Source organism: Phyllopteryx taeniolatus, chromosome 23 (genome assembly GCF_024500385.1).
Source record: "Phyllopteryx taeniolatus isolate TA_2022b chromosome 23, UOR_Ptae_1.2, whole genome shotgun sequence".
In the NCBI taxonomy this organism is placed as follows: domain Eukaryota; kingdom Metazoa; phylum Chordata; class Actinopteri; order Syngnathiformes; family Syngnathidae; genus Phyllopteryx; species Phyllopteryx taeniolatus.
Window position 1 is genome coordinate 8285460 of NC_084524.1, and position 18087 is coordinate 8303546.

The window sequence follows — 18087 nt, forward strand, 5'->3', positions numbered from 1 at the left end:
CAACTGCGGTTTCTGTCATCCGTAGTTTTCTTTTTACTGGGGGGGGGGGGGGGGATATGCAAGGTGGACTTAGACTGGCCAAGTCAATCACTGGACCTTAACCACATAGAGCATGCAGTTTACCTCCTGAAGAGGACACTGAAGGGAGAAACCCCCAGAAACAAAGAAGAACTTAAAGTGGCTCCAGTAAAGGCCTGGAAAAGCATTTCAAATGTCACAATAATCACACCCTTCACCAGACTCTGCTTGCTTTGTGTTGTATTTTTTAGTCAGTCAGAAGTAGTGGATCACCTCCTTACTTCCGGTGGTGTGTTACAAAATAAGAGTGAAAGGTTCACCACAGTGTGCATAGTTTCTGATGATGAAGCACGATTTTGAGGAACTGAGAAGTTTGGCCACGTTGTCCTGAGTCTCGTGGTTTGGGTCGCCACTCACTTGTGGCACTTGCCACGCAGTTCTTGTGGCACTCTCCGACCGAGGGCGGCCAGACGGCGGAGATGGAGCCGAACCGCAGCCTCCTCATTGTCCCTTGTGCCGTCAAGTGCTGAAACGAGGACCAATTGAGGCTCGAGTCGGTGGCCTGTCGCTTTAAATATTCCTGCCGAAAAGCATCATGGGTAATGCGTCTCCTTTCCCTTCTCGCTCTGCTGCAGGAGGGACGATCGCGCTTCGGCAAAGCGAGCTGAATTTGGACCGAATGTTGTGAATCCTCGACGCGGGACGCCCTCGATCGCGACTTCCGTGGACTAAAACGTCATTCGTGCAATCTTCGTGCCCGGTTGGAGGCGTCTCGTGCACCTTGAAGCTTCTCGGCCTAGCTTAGCATAGCCTAGCTTAGCTTGCTAAGAAAGAGACGCGTTTGTGAACAACACTTCGCTAAGCAGAGATCAAGCGTGAGGGAAAGTGTTCTTCTTTCCGTCACCTACGAGTAAGGAGTGGGGACCACATGATCTCATACTCACACGAAAAAAAGGAGACAAATTCCTTGTGTGTTTTGGACATACTTGGCAAATAAAGATGATTCTGATTATTCTGTCAGCTTTGTTCGTCTGAGATAATATATTGTAACGATTCTTTTCTGAATCGTTATTATTTGTTATCTTAAACTGGATTCTGAATACCATCCATCCATTGTCTGAGCCGCTTCTCCTCACGCGGGTCGCGGGCGTGCCGGAGCCCATCCCGGCTGTCATCGGGCAGGAGGCGGGGTACGCCCTCAACTGGTCGCCAGCCAATCGCAGGGCACATACAAACAAACACGCAACCATTCGCACTCACATTCACACCGACGGGCAATTTAGAGTCCCCAATTCATGCAGATTCTGAACCCCTTTGTAGAATAATGTTTCAACACACATTTATCTCCTCAAGTCTTCTTTCTCTGATCTCTTCCAATGCATCATTCCATCTTCTACTCTTTCCTCTTGTTGACAGTAATCACATGGACCACTTTGGCGCTTTGCCATTTGAACTAACGTACTGTTTAAGCCACAATGTCCAAGTCTGGATCTCGATTGCGTTGCTTCACATTTGTGATTTTCACTTTCACTTTTCTCATCCCTCCAACGTAGAGCGGAAAGTGTTGCGATCCATCCATCCATCCATCCATCCATTTTCTGAGCCGCTTCTCCTCGCAAGGGTCGTCGTGTGAAAATGTGTGCAACGAGGACGCCGGAGTACGACGAGGAGGAGGAACTTTGTGGCCCAAAAGAGGAGAAGGAGCCACGTCTTCAACTTCTGCAGCCTCGCACTGCGCTACGCGGAGCAGGTTGGTTCCCATGTCGCACGCGTTCTAATTGGAATGATCCTCCTGTGTTTGTTTACCGGCCCCGTTTGATGATGCATTTAACATTAACATGATTCACATCCTGTAACGTGTACTGCGTGGGTCTGCGGCGGGGGCGGAGCTACGTGGTGGCCGCTGCCCATGTGCCCCAGCCAACCCCCGGATGGAAAAACAGTTAACAAATCTGTTAAAGACGTCATCGCGCACGTGACGCAGTTTCCACAACGTGTGGACCAGCTGCCAGCCGCGGAATTCTTGGCCTGCAAGTGGTATCAATCGGCTCCATCTTTCCAACCATTCGGAGTAAAGGTGCCAGGTGTCTTGAAAGGCCGCGTCGTCGTTTGAATGAGAAGCAGCTCTCTCGGCTGCAATTCAACCTTTTTAAAACAAAACACAAAAAAAAAGCGCTCAAATAAGTGAAATAAATGAGAAGTAAAAGCTTTGCAACTGAAATATTTGAATACGAGGAAGACGGTGTCAAATCCCTTGAAGACATAGGGGAGGGGCCATCTTTGAACCCGAAGCACCTTTGACCCTGAAAATGATACATTGTTTTGAAATAGAACGCTGTAAACATACAGCGGTAGAGCTGTACATGTTGAATACATTTACTTATTTGCATGACTTCTAAAGTCATGATTAACTCGTAACATTTTATTGAGCCATCAGGGATTCCTTTTTTTGGAACGATGCCGCTGTTATTTATTTGGTTATCGGCGGGGGTGCACTGACGTCGTGCCCAGGTGCGCATGCACACTGGAAATATTAGATGGGCGCCCAATTCGATTGTTATTAGTACACATCATTTTGTTTTTGGGGGCGGCAGACGGCGCTTGAGTATCGTGAACAAACAATCCAATCTTTTGAGTGAACATACTAAAGAATCACTTCACGAATCGATTCGTTCCTTCCTCACTTGAGTTGAGCACAGGCGTGAGCCTGTGGCGCAAAGGAAAGCCGCCCGCAGACGCCGCGTTCTCGGAAGCCGACAGCCATGTCTGAGCACGCGCGGGAACCGCCGACGGGCTTCGGGGACGTGCAGGCGTTTCTGTTTTGCCGGACAGCAGCTATGGCGGGCCGTCAAAATGTCTTTACGTGAAACCGGACCGGGCTGCCAAAAAGATTCAGGGTCGCAATCTTCGAAAAGTGTGCAAAACCAGCTGAAAAACCCATACTGCAAGCCGGGGGCGGCGCCCTGTGCGAGACCCCTCGATGCCCCCCTATCATCTTCCTCCTCCTCATCATTGCTCATGGCTTACTATAGGCTGGCACAACCACGGTCCTCCCTTTTGGCCATTGAGAAATAAATAGGACCATTTTCTCATGGGATTGTAAAATAAATATCTCCAATGAATTAAGAACGAAGTAATGCAGCCCTATGGGGGGCACAAGCCAGTGCAAACTGTAGGCCGGTCCCAAGCCCGGATAAATGCAGAGGGTGGCGTCGGGAAGGGCATCAAGGGCTTCAAACTTTGCCAAACGAATGTGAGCGTTCATCCAAAGAATTCCGTATCGGATCGGTCGTGGTCCGGGTTTACCAAAATTGCATTCGCTACTCGAGTTACTAGTGCCACCTGTGAAAGAGGTTTCTCTGTGCACTTACGCTAAGCAAAAGCTTGAAATATGAAAAAGGTAAACAATACTATTCCAACAGGCCGCTTCCGTTTTTATTGCAAATTCAAATGTCCTGTATTCTATTTCTGTCCACAAAACTTTGCCTTTGGTAGCATAAATGGCTCCTAAATATTTGATTGCGAATAAATTTTGAGTGTCTTGAAGCTTTTGAAAGTCACAACGCGAGGAAAGAAGGCAGATACGTATTTGATTTAAGGAGCGCAGAGGAAATCCAGACGACGGGGCGCTTTGCAAGCCCACCGTTAAACACCCGAAAACAAGATGGCGACGACTTCGGAGAAGACAAACGGTAGCCCCGCGAAGGGCTACCGTTTATATCCCGACTGCCGTCGACTTTGTGGCCGGTTTCTTCCGATGGTGACAAGTTGAGTATGTGTGCGACGGCAACGTGACTTCATTGTGGGTGCTTGTCGTATTCGTCAAGGGACAGCTTTGCTCACCGATTGAAGCAATGTGAGACAATACGTGAATTGTCTAGATCTGATGAGTTTTTCCTGGGTGGGGGGTCGCTGTCGTCATAGGCTGTTTCGTACTCTTTGAACGCTGGCAGCTAGATCCATCCCACACGTGTCATTTCTGCATATTAGGCCGCGGCGGACTAATATGCGAACGCATCGGCCTGAGGTTCGGCCTTTTCGCTCGGGACCTGCTTTGGATAAGTCGCAGGAGTTGACGAGACCCGGAAAAAGGCTTGCGCCGCTTGTGCTCTTAAGAAGTAACCGTACTTTTACTCCGTTACAATGATCTACAACCCCAATTCCAATGAAGTTTGGACGTTGTGTTAAACATAAATACAACAAGTGAACAAGTGTGGGAGAAAGTAGTCGAAGAGTTTAAGGACAATGTTCCTCAACGTACAGTTGCAAGGAATTGAGGGATTTCATCATCTACGGTCCATAAGATCATCAAAAGGTTCAGAGAATCTGGAGAAATCACTGCATGGAAGCGGCAAGGCCGGAAACCAACATTGAATGCTCTTGACCTTCGATCCCTCAGGCGGCACTGCATCAAAAACCGCCATCGATGTGTGAAGGATATCACCGCATGGGCTCAGGAACACTTCCGAAAACCACTGTCAGTAAATACAGTTTGGCGCTACATCCGGAAGTGCAACTTCAAACTCTACTATGCAAAGCAAAAGCCAGTTCTCAACAACACCCAGAAACGCCGCCGGCTGCTCTGGGCCCGACTGATGCAAAGTGGAAAAGTGTTCTGTGGTCCGACGATTTCGCATTTCAAATTGTTTGTGGAAATTGTGGTCGTGGTGCCAAAGAGGAAAAGAACCATCCATACTTTTATAGATGCAAAGTTCAAAAGGCAGCATCTGTGATGGTATGGGGCTGTGTTAGTGCCAATGGCATGGGGAACTTACACATCTGTGAAGGCACCATTCATGCTGAAAGGTTTTGGAGAAACATAAGCTGCCGTCCGAGCAACGTCTTTTTCACGGACGCCCCTGCTTATTTCAGCAAGACAATGCCAAAGCACATTCCGCACGTGTTACAACAGCGTGGCTTCGTAGTCAAAGAGTGCGGGTACTAGACTGGCCTGCCTGCAGTCCAGACCCGTCTCCCATTGAAAATGTTGGCGCTTTATGACAAAGTGATTTTTGGACATAAAGTGATGTGACGCATGTTATACGTGGCAGGAAGTGGTTATATTTTCTTGCCTCAAGGAAGCATTTCAACGGTCGATTATACTACTTCTAAGGCCACTAGCAACACTGTGACTACAACTACTCCAGTAAATCGATCGAGCAGTGTTACTGCACTGCGTAAATCCTTTTGCACGTCAGGTTAACAATCCTCCATCATCGGCCAGAATAGGGATACACCCTAGGACTTGGACAAATGTTTTCTGCTGTCGAGGCTGCTGCAGCAACCCACTCCAAGTAAAATGATCCAAAATTAATCTATGTGAGAAACCACATTGATTTCATTGAAGTATCATGTTTTCGTTGACTAGTCACTGAAGGTGTAGTGGTACACTCGCCTGACTTTGGTGCAGGCCGCGTGGGTGACGGTGCGAATGGTTGTCCGTGTCTATATGTGCCCTGCGACTGACCGGCGACCAGTTCGGGGTGTAGTCCGCCTTTCGCCCGAAGTCAGCCGGGATAGGCTCCGGCGCCCCGTGACCCTAAACGGGATAAGCGGTGTTGAAAATGGATGGATGGTTTTCGTTGACTTGGAAAACTACTCAAGTCGCTTAAAATATCACCAAACCTGAAATTTCTTCTCATGTGATTCTGTCAATAAAGGTGTCACATTATTGTATGTGAGAATAGCAATTATAGTGCCAAGACATGCTGTTGAATAAGTTCGTCACAAGTTGTCAATATAATATAGAATGTCACTTGAAACTTCAAAGAGGGACCCACAACCAGATAAAAGCAACTGTACGATGGTATATACTTAAATATTTGCAACGTATGACATGCCATAGAAGCACATGTTGAATAAAATGTTTATTAGCTAAAAACAGGTGCAGCAATCGTGTACGGGATGAATGCGGTGAGGCTTTGTCAAATTATTTTGAACTGCATGTTTTTGGATTGACTTCACTGCTGCTGAAATTATGTTGACAAGAGGCCACTCTTATATTTAAAAATATATATATACAGAAACATTTGCAAATGCCAAACCGGGAGTAAGCAGGGGTCCACTGTGTTACCTTGATTGATACTTGTTTGTATGAACTTCATTATTTTCCACTTTTTTCACATTTTATTGTTGTTGACCTGCCCAATTGTATTATTCCCAATATATCAAACTCATCTGGCTTTCACATTAACCTTGAATAGAAATCTAAACCATAATAGCCAACATTAAAGTCACAACATGAGAAAAGATTGACCACACCGTGTGTGTTTGTCTTCTCGTGTCTTGCAGACATCACCGAGCATCTTCGTACTGAGCGGCAGGAGCCAGAGCCCCCTCGCATGAAAGAGGAAGAGGAGCCCATTTCGATTAAAAAAGAGGAGGAAGAAGCGTGCCCCCACATCAAACAGGAAGAGGAGGAGGAGGAGGAGGATATCACCAAGTTTTCCTCGACTGGTGTCCCTTTGAAGAGTGAAGATGAAGGTCAAAGTGAGGAGAGCAGAGGGGCGGAGCCTCTAAGCGCAAGTCAACACATGACAACAGAAGGTGATGGAGACCACCGTGGAGGATCACAAGCAGACGGCCTCTTGGCTCCGCTGTCAGATAGTGACGACATGGCGTCGCACTCTCCTCACACTGATGATGATGATGATGATGATGATGATGATAAACAGTCTGAAGGTGATCTGACATGTCACACTGACAACAAACGATGGAAATGTTCTCAGTGTGGGAAAACTTTTGCTGATAAGAGCAGTTTGAAACAACACGTAAGAACCCACACTGGAGAAAAACCTTTTTCCTGCACAGTTTGTGCTCAAAGATTCACTCAGAAGGGACACTTAAAAATGCACACAAGAACGCACACTGGTGAGAAACCTTTTGTCTGCTTAGTTTGTGGTAAACGATTCACTCAGAAGGGAGATTTAAAAATACATACAAGAACCCACACTGGTGAGAAACCTTTTTCCTGCTCAGTTTGTGGTCAAAGGTTCACTCAGAAGGGACACTTAAAAAAACACATAAGAACCCACACCGGTGAGAAACCTTTTTCCTGCACAGTTTGTGCTCAAAGATTCACTCAGAAGGGAGATTTAAAAATACACACAAGAACACACACTGGTGAGAAACCGTTCTCCTGCACAGTTTGTGGTCAAAGATTCTCTGTGAGGAAAAGTTTAAAAATCCACACAAGAACCCACACTGGTGAGAAACCGTTCTCCTGCTCAGTTTGTGGTCAAAGATTCTCTGAGAAGAAAAGTTTAAAATTACACACAAGAACACACACCGGTGAGAAACCTTTTTCCTGCTCAGTTTGTGGTCAGAGATTCGCTCTTAAGGATCGAGTGGAGACACACAAGTGTGCTGGTGAGAATAGCAGTGATCAAGAATCTTTTAATGCAAATGTTTAAAAAAAGTAATGACCATGTTACTGTAGCGAATATGCCCTGCCGAATTCAATGGCACCCAGCAACCCCCAATCCCGGACTGGTCTGCATTCTTCCAAGCCGCCCCGCTGTGACAGACAGCCACAAGGATTCCTAATTTATCTCACACAGACGCTAAATTTCCTACCAGCCAGACTGAAGGAACTCATCATCAAAGGGGAAGCACAGGACATTGGTTTCTTCCTCTGATGCTAAATTAATTAACTTTCACCCACAGCCGGTCTGAAAACTCTCCTGGGCAGAGACTAGTCTCTGCTCAACAACACGAGACCATTTGCCCCTTTCTGGTCTGGGACAATTGATGGAGCCCAGTGACACCCGCAGGCGGTGGAGTGTTACCGCACCCGATGATTGAGAGATATTGAAACGTTCTCACCGAATGCTTTAATATCTTGAGACCCTGGCATGAATGCTCCCAGTCTCTACCACCACACCAATGTCACTAGTGATTGTATTTCTTTGAATTTTATTGTCTGATGTCAAATCTGCTTGTCCACGGAACCGGATGAGACCTTTCACCCCGCCCGACACAAATGCCACATTGCGTATACTAAATGCTCTCAGCGGCCACATGAAATTGAAACACTCATTCCATGAATTAAACCGGGTGTGCGTGAAACCGGTTTCCTTATCTTCGATCCAATAATTAATCTTTTATTCCCATGGGAGTAAAACCATGCAATTGGCTGGCGACCAGTTCAGGGTGCACCCCGCCTCTCGCCCGAAGATAGCTGGGATAGGCTCCAGCACGTCCGCGACTCTCGTGAGGATAAGCGGTTTGGAAAATGGAGGGATGGGATTAAAACCACAAATAATCCTATCCATCCATCCATCCATCCATTTTCTGAGCCACTTCTCCTCACGAGGGCCGCGGGCGTGCTGGAGCCTATCGCAGCTATCATCCGGCAGGAGGCGGGGTGCACCCTGAACTGGTTGCCAGCCAATCACAGGGCACATACAAACAGGGGTTAGGGGTGCACTTCCTCACTCTCTTTTGTGCATAAAAGGCCGAAGCGCCTTTGTCCTCGCTCTAGCTCGTTTGTTCACCTTGCAGAAGAACCTGGAAGCCCCACCTCTCACCACGAGGTGGCGAGGACACTACAACCCTACATCCGTAAGTGCAACTTGAAACTCTACAATGCAAATCAAAAGCCATGTATCGACAACACCCAGAAACGCCGCCGGCTTCACTGGGCCCGAGCTCATCTAAGATGGACTGACGCAAAGTGGAAAAGTCTTCTGTGGTCAGACGAGTCCACATTTCAAATAGTTTTTGGAAATTGTGGACGTCGTGTCCTCCGGGCCATAGAGGAACAGAACCATCCGGACTGTTATGGTCGCCAAGTTCAAAAGCCAGCATCTGTGATGGTATAGGGCTGTGTTAGTGCCAATGGCATGGGTAACTTACACACCTGTGAAGGCACCATTAATGCTGAAAGGTACATACAGGTTTTGGAGAAACATATGCTGCCATCCAAGCAAGGTTTTTTTCATGACGCCCTTCTGCTTATTTCAGCAAGAAAATGTCAAACCACATTCCGCACGTGTTACAACAGCCTGGCTTCGTAGTAAAAGAGACTGCCCTGCCTGCAGTCCAGACCCGTCTCCCATTGAAAGTGTGTGGCGCATTATGAAGGGTAAAATACGACAACGGAGACCCCGGACTGTTGAGCAACCGAAGCTGCACATCGAGCAAGAATGGGAAAGAATTCCACCTACAAAGCTTCAACAATTCCCGAACGTTTATTGAATGTTGTTCACAGAACAGGTGATGTAACTCAGTGGTAAACATGAGCCTGTCTGTCCCAACTTTTTTGGAACGTGTTGCAGCCATCAAATTCTAAGTTGACGATTATTTGCTAAAAACAATAAAGTGGATCAGTTTGAACATTAAATATCTTATCTTTGTAGTGTATTCAATGAAATTTAGGTCAAACATGATTTGCAAATGATTGTATTCAGTTTTTATTTATGTTTAACACAACGTCGCAACTTCATTGGAATTGGGCTTGTATCTTCTTCTTGTCCATATATTATCTAAAAGCCTCCCGCGGGCAAATGTTGAGAATTAGCACCGGTGTCAAAATACTTTCAACGGTGTGAACATGGGCACTTGTTCCGTAATGCTGGACTCGTAAATGATGCATGTCTGCAGAAAAAAAGGCCTCCAAAATCGTAGTCTCAGAATCGTTTACCGAGTCAGAGTTTGGCCCGCCCGCCCGCATTTTGAACATGTCTGCCTGTCACACCCTGATGCATACGGAGCAGGAACCGATTGCATTTCCTCAGGTTTCCCATGGGGTCATTCTGGATGGATCTTTGGGACGTCAAGTGAAAATAGTGACAGTGCAATATGTTGGAAGGAATCGACCGTGGAAATGTTTCCTTGAGGAAAGAAGACTGCCGCCACGTCATCCCACGTGAAGTCATTCTTGCCGATTCATTTCCTCATACTGTCAGCTGGATCTTATCTGAGCCATAAAATCTCCAAAAGTTGGACTGATTATTGTAATATTTTCGGAGACACCGTGACAACACTAGGCTGTGCATTCATGAGCTCAGACCAGCTGAGTAGGAATAAGACAAATATTCTTTGTACTTCTACAAGTTTTGGACGTGATCAACTCGTTCAAATGAAAATGAAGAAACCTCAAGAGAAGAAAACTATTTTCTTCATCTGACTTCACAGAGTGACATCACCAACCTGAAGTGACATTGTTGATTGTTGCCGGAAGTGACGCCATCGCTTATTGCCTGAAGTCAAAGTGAAAACCGGAAACGGCGCCACCGTTGCTTGCCGGAAATCGGAAGTAACGTTAGCGGAGGAGACCGTGGGTTGTTGCCGGACGGAAGTGCGGAAGTCGTGAAATGTTGTGACCGGAAATCAGAAAGGATGTCACCATGTTACAACATGTCCAGACATGTTCTAAACAAGTTTAGAACAGACTTGTCTTGACCCCCAGCATAAACGTCGCAAACCTCTTCCACCAGTAGAGGGCCTCTCTTATTCCCCCCTACCCCGATAAAACAATCAACGCTCTCTGAAGACATGTCCAAACCGACAACATGGAAAACTACGATTCAAGCCTTACTCAGAGAGCAGTTCCACAACAACAGTTCCAGAAGACATCTCCTCCCACTTTACAACCAGCCGGCAATGGAAGAACATCATGAGCATCAAAAGAGCATTGTCATTTCTATAACCACGCCTCTAACCCAACAAATTATAAAAAGATCCGAGATGCCTGGCCGCGCGATGGGAACACCTCGATGATGTGAGAGGAGTACCTTTCGGTTCCACCGTGGGGTTATGGACGGAAATCAGCGCAGAGGCTCCAACCCCTTGTAACGAGTCTATAATTAAAACCAACGACACCGGAAACTTTGACTCCGCTGAAGAGACCTCCGTATCCGATACTGACCACGCGGGCGAGTGTGACAACTCCGACTGTGATGAGAAGACTACAGGGGAGGGTCTAACACCGGAGGTTGACGCTGAGAACGCCATCGACGTTAACGCAGAGGCGGGTGAGACTTACTATGCTGCTTTAGATTTCAAAGTCCGTCCTATGGGGCTTACTGAGGCATTTATAATGATCAGATTGTTGAGTAGCGGCAAAAACTCATGGAAAGTATTAATATAATTGAAAGTAAGACAGAATATATGTGCATGAATCAGAATCAGAATCATCTTTATTTGCCAAGTATGTCCAAAACACACAAGGAATTTGTCTCCGGTAGTTGGAGCCGCTCTCGTACGACAACAGACAGTCAATTGACAGAACACTTTGGAGACAGAAAGACATTGACAAAAAACAACAACAAACAACAATTGTGCAAAAAGATGCAGAGTCCTCAGTTCGAATGGCTAATATCGCAATAGTCCGGTGCAATGACCATTGTGCAAAGGGCACTGAGACTTCAAGGAGTGGATGCAGTTTAAAGTGACGAGTACTGCGATAATCTGGGACAATGGTTGTGCAAATGTTACAGATACTCCTCAATCAGTGTGCAAATGGAGCAGATGCTACTCTGGCATGAGTGGCCACTATATGCAAATAGTGCAGCACGGCGCGACAACTACAGTGAGTGCACGAGTAATACATAATACAGAAATGTGACAACGAACTCAAGTCCAAAAATTGCCAGCTTGTTGTAATGGAATTGTAAGTTAGCTGTTCAAGAAGTTGATTGCAAGAGGGAAGAAGCTGTTGGAATGTCTACTAGTTCTAGTTTGCATTGATCGGTAGCGCCTACCTGAGGGAAGGAGCTGGAAGAGCTGGTGACCGGGGTGGGGAGGGTCCGAGAGGATTTTGCACGCCCTTGTCTTAGTTCTGGCAGCGTGCAAGTCCTCAAGGGTGGGTAGGGGGGTACCGACAATCCTTTCAGCAGTTTTGATTGTCCGTTGCAGTCGGAGTTTGTCCTTTTTTGTAGCAGCACCAAACCAGACTGTGATGGAAGAACACAGGACCGATTCGATGACCGCTGTGTAGAACTGTCTCAGCAGCTCCGGTGGCAGGCCGTGCTTCCTCAGAAGCCGCAGGAAGTACATCCTCTGCTCGGCCTTTTTGAGGACGGAGTTGATGTTGGTCGCCCACTTCAGGTCCTGGGAGATTGTAATTCCCAGGAACTTGAAGGTCTCGACGGTTGACACAAGGCAGCTGGACAGCGTGAGGGGCAGCTGTGGCGAAGGATGCCTCCTGAAGTCCACGATCATCTCTACAGTCTCGAGGGTGTTCAGCTCCAGGTTGTGTCGGCCGCACCGCAGCTCCGGCCGCTCCGCTTCCTGTCGATATGCAGACTCGTCACCGTCCTTGATGAGGCCGATGACAGTGGTGTCATCTGCAAACTTCAGGAGTTTGACAGTCGGGTTCGCTGAGGTGCAGTCGTTCGTGTAGAGAGAGAAGAGCAGCGGAGAGAGGACACAACCTTGGGGCGCCCCGGTGCTGATACTGCGTGTGGATGAGGTGGCCTCCCCCAGCCTGACCTGCTGTGTCCTGCCCGTCAGAAAGCTGTAAATCCACTGGCAGATGGCAGGTGAGACGCTGAGCTGGAGAAGCTTGGATGAAAGGAGTTCAGGGATGATGGTGTTGAACGCTGAGCTGAAGTCCACGAACAGGATCCTCGCGTAGGTCCCTGCACTGTCGAGGTGTTCTAGGATGAAGTGCAGTCCCATGTTGACTGCATCATCCGCAGATCTGTTCGCTTGCTAGGCAAACTGCAGGGGGTCCAGCAGGGGACCTGTGACACTCTTGAGGTGGTCCAGCACAAGACGTTCAAAGGACTTCATGACCACAGATGTCAAAGCGACAGGCCTGTAGTCATTCAGACCCGAGATTGCAGGTTTCTTGGGGACTGGGATGATGGTGGAGCGTTTGAAGCAGGATGGAACTTCGCACATTTCCAGTGATCTGTTGAAGATCTGAGTGAAGACTGGCGCGAGCTGGTCCGCGCAGACTTTGAGGCAGGATGGAGACACGTGGTCCGGGCCTGCCGCTTTGTTAATCTTTTGTTGTTTGAAGATGCGTCTCACATCCTGTTCATGGATGGTTAACGCAGAGGTCAGAGGTGTGATTGTGGTCTCGGGTGCGGCCGGGTTGGTGTGTGGTGTGAAACTGTCCTTTTCAAATCTGCAGTAGAAGGTATTCAAGTCGTTGGCTAGTGTGCTAGGGTTCTCAGCTTGGGGGGATCGTCGCTTGTAATTAGTCAGCGACTGGAATGCATGCCAGACTGATTTAGAGTCGTTTGCGCTAAACTGTTTTTCCAACTTTGCTGTATAGATCCTCTTTGCAATGTTAATTTCTTTGGTCAGCTGGTTTCTAGCTCGATTATACAGGGCCCTGTCCCCGCTCTGGACTTTTTGACTGTTTTCACTGTAGGCTTCGCACATTTAAGTTCTTGCCTGTACGTCGGTATTAAGTGAATTAAGCAGTGATCAGACGAGCCCAAGGCTGCACGAGGTATAGCACGGTATGCGTTTTTTACCGTGGTGTAGCAGTGGTCTAAAGTATTATTTTCCCTGGTAGGACAGTCGATGTGCTGCTTGTATTTAGGGAGTTCGTGGTTGAGTTTAGCTTTGTTAAAGTCCCCGAGAATAATGAGGGGTGAGTCGGGGTGTTTTTTTTCAATTTCGTTGACTTGATCGGCGAGCGTTAGCAATGCGGCGTTCGTGTTAGCTTGAGGCGGAATATAGACGCCAGCGAGAATGAATGATGCGAACTCACGTGGGGAGTAGAATGGTTTACAGTTTACGAATAGCGACTCCAAATGCGGGCTGCAGTGTGTGCTGAGCACCGTGATGTCCGTACACCATTTTTCGTTGATATAGAGGCATATCCCGCCGCCCTTTGTTTTCCCCGATGATTCCATGTCGCGGTCCGCTCGATGAATATGGAAACCGGGAAGCATAACGGCGCCATCGGGTACAGCGTTGCAAAGCCAGGTCTCCGTGAAGCACATGGCCGCGGAACGTCCGAAGTCTTTACTGGTCTTTAACTGAAGATGAAGCTCGTCCATTTTGTTGGGTAGGGAGCGTACATTCGCGAGGTGGATCGACGGGAACGCCAATCTGTGTCCTCTCTTGCGGAGTTTCACCTGAATGCCTGCTCGCTTCCCTCTGTGGCGCCGCTTCCGTCTCCATGCGCCGAAAACCGCGGACGCCGCTCCGGTGAGTAACTCGGGGAAAAAACTGAGCGGATATTCGAAAGTTGGTGACAGAAAGTCCGGAGTAGACTCCTTGATGGTTAGCAGGTCTCCCCTTGTGTAAGTGAGTCGTGTAAGGTCTCCAAAGGCGGACGAAAAACACAAAAAACACAAAAACAAAGACAATACTAGAGAGCGCGTTACCGAGGCGACCACACTGGTAGGCGCCATCTTAAGTATTATTAATATGAGAGGGGTGGTGGGGGAAGAGTGAGGCTACAGGGAGAAGAGAGAGCGAGGGTGGAGGACTTGAAAGACTTGGGGTCAACCGTCCAGAGCAACGGTGAGTGTGGTCAGGAAGTGAAGAAACGGGTCCAAGCGGGTTGGAACGGGTGGAGGAAGGTGTCAGCAGGTGTGTTATGTGACAGAAGAGTCTCTGCTCGGATGAAGGGCAAAGTTTCGAAGAGCGCGGTGAGGCCGGCCATGAAGTGTTAGGGTGCTGCCGGGCAAGAGAGCGAGAGGAAGACCAAAGAGAAGGTTGATGGAGCTCGTGACGGAAGACCTGAGGGCAGTTGGTGTTGGAGAGGAGGATGCAGGAGACGGAGGCTTGCACGGAAAAGGAGGACGCGCTGTGGCGACAGGCCCAAAGGGAACGAAGAAGAAGAAGAGGCTGGGAGGGGACGCGGGACGCTGCAAGAAAATGCTTCCTTTGTGGAAAGAAGGGACATTGGAGAGACACCGGACCAGAGACTGTCTGAAGGGAAAACAAAAAAATGGTGGGGGACCCCGTTCGTCTGGCCTCCGGCGGCCCCAAAGACAGAGCAGCGCTTTCCTGGCGCTGTGCAGGCGCACACACGCATCCGACGTTATTTCTCTGCAGTGAAGACGCGCTTGGCACCGATAACCCCGCTTCGCTTCGGCTCGTGATTTCATTTGCAGTCACCGCCAGACCTTCATGTCCACACTTACGGAGTTCATGTATGCAACTATGAAGTATCATTGACGGGGTTTTTTTTGGGGGGGGGGGGGGGTTCTAGATCAATCTAAATTCCGGTTAGTCATGGCTCATTCCACTGATACAAATAAATGAACACAAATGTGAAAAGCGAAATGTTAACTACTTATTGTGAGGGGGGAGAATATCGTTTTTTTGTGCAAATGCGCAATTCACAACATTGAGTTCAGAACCCCGATTTGTTCACAGTTTTGTTTGAAACAATCTTTGTTTTAAATAGTGTCCAATGCATTTCTATACAGACCTCTTACCAAGGTTAAGAGTGTTTGAGTAGTCCTTTCAGTAGTGTGTGTGTGTGAAAGCATTTGAATCGTAAGCGTGAGAGCGAATCCTGAACGATGTCCTATCGGCGCGATGACAAGAATGAACGCAAGCCTTCTGCTTATCTGTCGGCGGGCGACTAATTTTTGGGCAGCATTTTTTGTTGAACATGCTTTTGCATTGTGTCTTCATCCCAAATTGAACTTCGTGCACAATATTCTTTCCCACTTCCTTGACATTTTCCCAAATCCCACCGTGTATTTTGCTCAGTTGAGCATGGGTGGGATGATGTGTCGCTTTCTCAAAAGGGGGGTGGGCCGTGATTTGTCTTTTCTTCTCTTCCTTTTGTTCTGTGGTTTTGTCTTGTTTTGTGCTCTGGAGTACAAAGGCAGTGGATTGTTTTATTGTTGTGCTTAGCAGCACAAGTCACACCACACGTTGCATTATTGTGTTCCGCCCTTAATCGATTTCTAGATTCACTGAGAACCGATTCAACAGGCTGCACCGATATTGGCGTTATCATAGTGATCCATATGATGATTGTTCGACAAACATTTAATGTCTATAATTTTGAACTCATGATGGATGGAACATTCGCATTTGCGCACATTTGTCATTAGGTCAACATGGGATGATATAGCGGCTTTCCACATTACACAAATTCCATGACTTGTAGACTATAGGTTGAAAAAGGAACACGGGGGCCGTATTGAAATTCTTAGCTGATACTGGCATGCAGTCGCAAAGATAATGATGTTAGTATCGATTTGATGAAGGATATCGGGTTGGGACCATAACTAATGAATTTCACGGAACGAGTCCGATCAGCGCCGACGGACCCTCGCGTGACATCCAACCCGATTTTGATTTTGTTGGGATGAAATCAATTTCACTCTTGGGTCTGGGCCGAACATTTTCCCGACCGCTTCCCGCAACCCGACGGCCTGGATGAAATTGGCAACTCCAACGATGACATGATGACCGTCATGTTCGTCAGTCTGACTCTGTCGCACACCCGGCGACGACCCGCTCATGAAGGATTTTCTTCAACCGTGTTTTGTTAATGCATGTTCATTTTTCATGTTTTGAACTTTAATGATTAGTTTTCAGCGATATGTCGTCACTTTTAGTAGTTTGATTCATTTTGACTGTTTAATGTTTGAATGAATTTGAACAATATGCAATATGTGATTGATATAATCAAAAGGGGGAGCTGTGTTGGAAAAATGTGTGTTTCATATATGTCAAATATGACTTCGATTAGTTTGAGACAACCTTTATTGTTATGCTCTGTGTGCGTAATACTTGTTGCAGCTGGACATAGATCATTGTTTTGTTTTCTGCAGCAGAATTTTTTTTGTAACCTTGGCCAGATCTGTGCCTTGCCACAATTCTGTCGCTGAGCTCTTCAGGCAGTTCCTTTGACAGTGTACTTATTCACCGCCAGCCTTCCCAGTTAACATGGAGAGTTGACTTCTAAAGCCGTCAATGGCAGTGAATGTGTTAAGGATGATCAGAAGAAATGGACAGCACCCGAGTTTGCATGTTCTCCCCGCGCCTGTGTGGGTTTTCTCCGGGCACATCCCAAAAACATGCAGAGTAGGTTAATTGAAGGCTCTAAATTGCCCGTAGGTGTGAATGTGAGTGCGAATGGTTGTTTGTGTATACGTGCCCTGCGATTGCCTGGCGACCGGTTGAGGGTGTACCCCGCCTCTCGCCCAAAGATAGCTGGGAAGATGAATGAATATATATATATATATATATGTGTGTGTGTGTGTGTGAGAATTTTGTTTCTGGGTTAGGGTTTCGAATGGATTACAGCTTTTGCAATTCCTTTCAATGTGGATTTGATAAACAAGCAAATTGACTTATTCCCACTATTTGAAGAGGTTTATTTGATCAAGGATCACATGTGCACTTTACAGTTTACCACCAAAAGTCAAAGTTTCTTCACAGATGACTTCAATCAATCATCCACTTATTTGATACCCAAATCACAAAAAACATTGGACAAAACGCATGCGTTGCTTCAAGGTCAGATGACAAAGATGTTATGGGGTCAGTTCAAATTCATATTTGCAAAAGTACAGAGGTCAGTACTGAAAACTACTGCGTGGATCTTTGTTTCCTGCTGCCCAGTACATAGTAACCATAACAGAGTCGTAGGTATATCCCAGGAAATGATCGGCGCTTCGCCACGGTGCGACATTTAGTTCTCCGGCTGGCGGTCGAGGTCCCGATGGCCGTAGCCGGTTTCAGCCTCTGCATCCAATGCGTTCTGCCAAGTCTTTCTCAAAACACGGCGGTTGGAAGTGATCGGCACAGCTTGGAACGTTCGCTAGGCACCCATAGCCGAGCACGTTTCTCCCCCTGTCCATTGGCTTTCCCTATCCACTGGTCACGTATTCCTTTTTCACTTGGAAGGCCAAAATCAAAAAAAACTCTTGCCGCTGCCTGAACCATTTGTACAGCCAAATGCCACACAATAAACCATCGTGACATCGCTAAATCACACGTCAACAAATACACAAGGAACAACAGCATGGAACCGTTGCACACGACGCCGAATGAACACGATGTTTGGCTTATGTGACGTCGCAGCGCCGGAAAGAGACAAAGACCGGAAGGCGCTGGATACAACAAGCAGTGCATCATATTTATCCGTTGAACTGCTGTATATCTGCTATGTAATCACTTCCCAAT

General features: G+C 47.3%; 2 protein-coding genes across 6 annotated transcripts in view; one reads left to right on the forward strand and one right to left on the reverse strand.

The window, feature by feature from the left end:
- The first annotated feature begins 404 nt into the window (after window positions 1-404).
- On the forward strand, window positions 405-9370 carry LOC133472575 (oocyte zinc finger protein XlCOF20-like). Of its 5 annotated transcripts, none has more exons than XM_061763635.1 (3): window positions 405-571; window positions 654-1768; window positions 6310-9370. In XM_061763635.1, exons 2-3 carry the CDS (start codon window positions 1654-1656, stop codon window positions 7428-7430), a joined length of 1236 nt encoding a protein of 411 aa, XP_061619619.1. In that variant the 5' UTR covers window positions 405-571; window positions 654-1653; the 3' UTR covers window positions 7431-9370. The 5 variants fall into 5 exon arrangements, 4 of the variants coding, with proteins under 4 accessions (XP_061619619.1, XP_061619623.1, XP_061619620.1 ...); XR_009786759.1 differs by lacking the exon at window positions 405-571 and having other exon boundaries at window positions 596-1768; window positions 6310-8905; window positions 8983-9370; XM_061763639.1 differs by lacking the exon at window positions 405-571 and having other exon boundaries at window positions 596-1768; window positions 6310-6888; window positions 8983-9370.
- Window positions 9371-17258: 7888 nt separating this feature from the next.
- The window catches only part of LOC133472578 (zinc finger and SCAN domain-containing protein 2-like), a 4352-nt gene continuing 3523 nt past the window's right edge, over window positions 17259-18087 (reverse strand). The window contains exon 2 of the mRNA XM_061763640.1: window positions 17259-18087. This exon is cut by the window's right edge and continues 1113 nt beyond it. The gene's annotated coding sequence lies outside the window, so the exon portion shown is untranslated.

Coding starts and splice junctions, on each gene's coding strand:
- LOC133472575 (XM_061763635.1), top strand. CDS start 1,654: ATGTGTGCAACGAGGACGCCGGAGTACGACGAGGAGGAGGAACTTTGT. Junction 1,769..6,309: donor CACTGCGCTACGCGGAGCAG/GTTGGTTCCCAT, acceptor CGTGTCTTGCAG/ACATCACCGAGCATCTTCGT.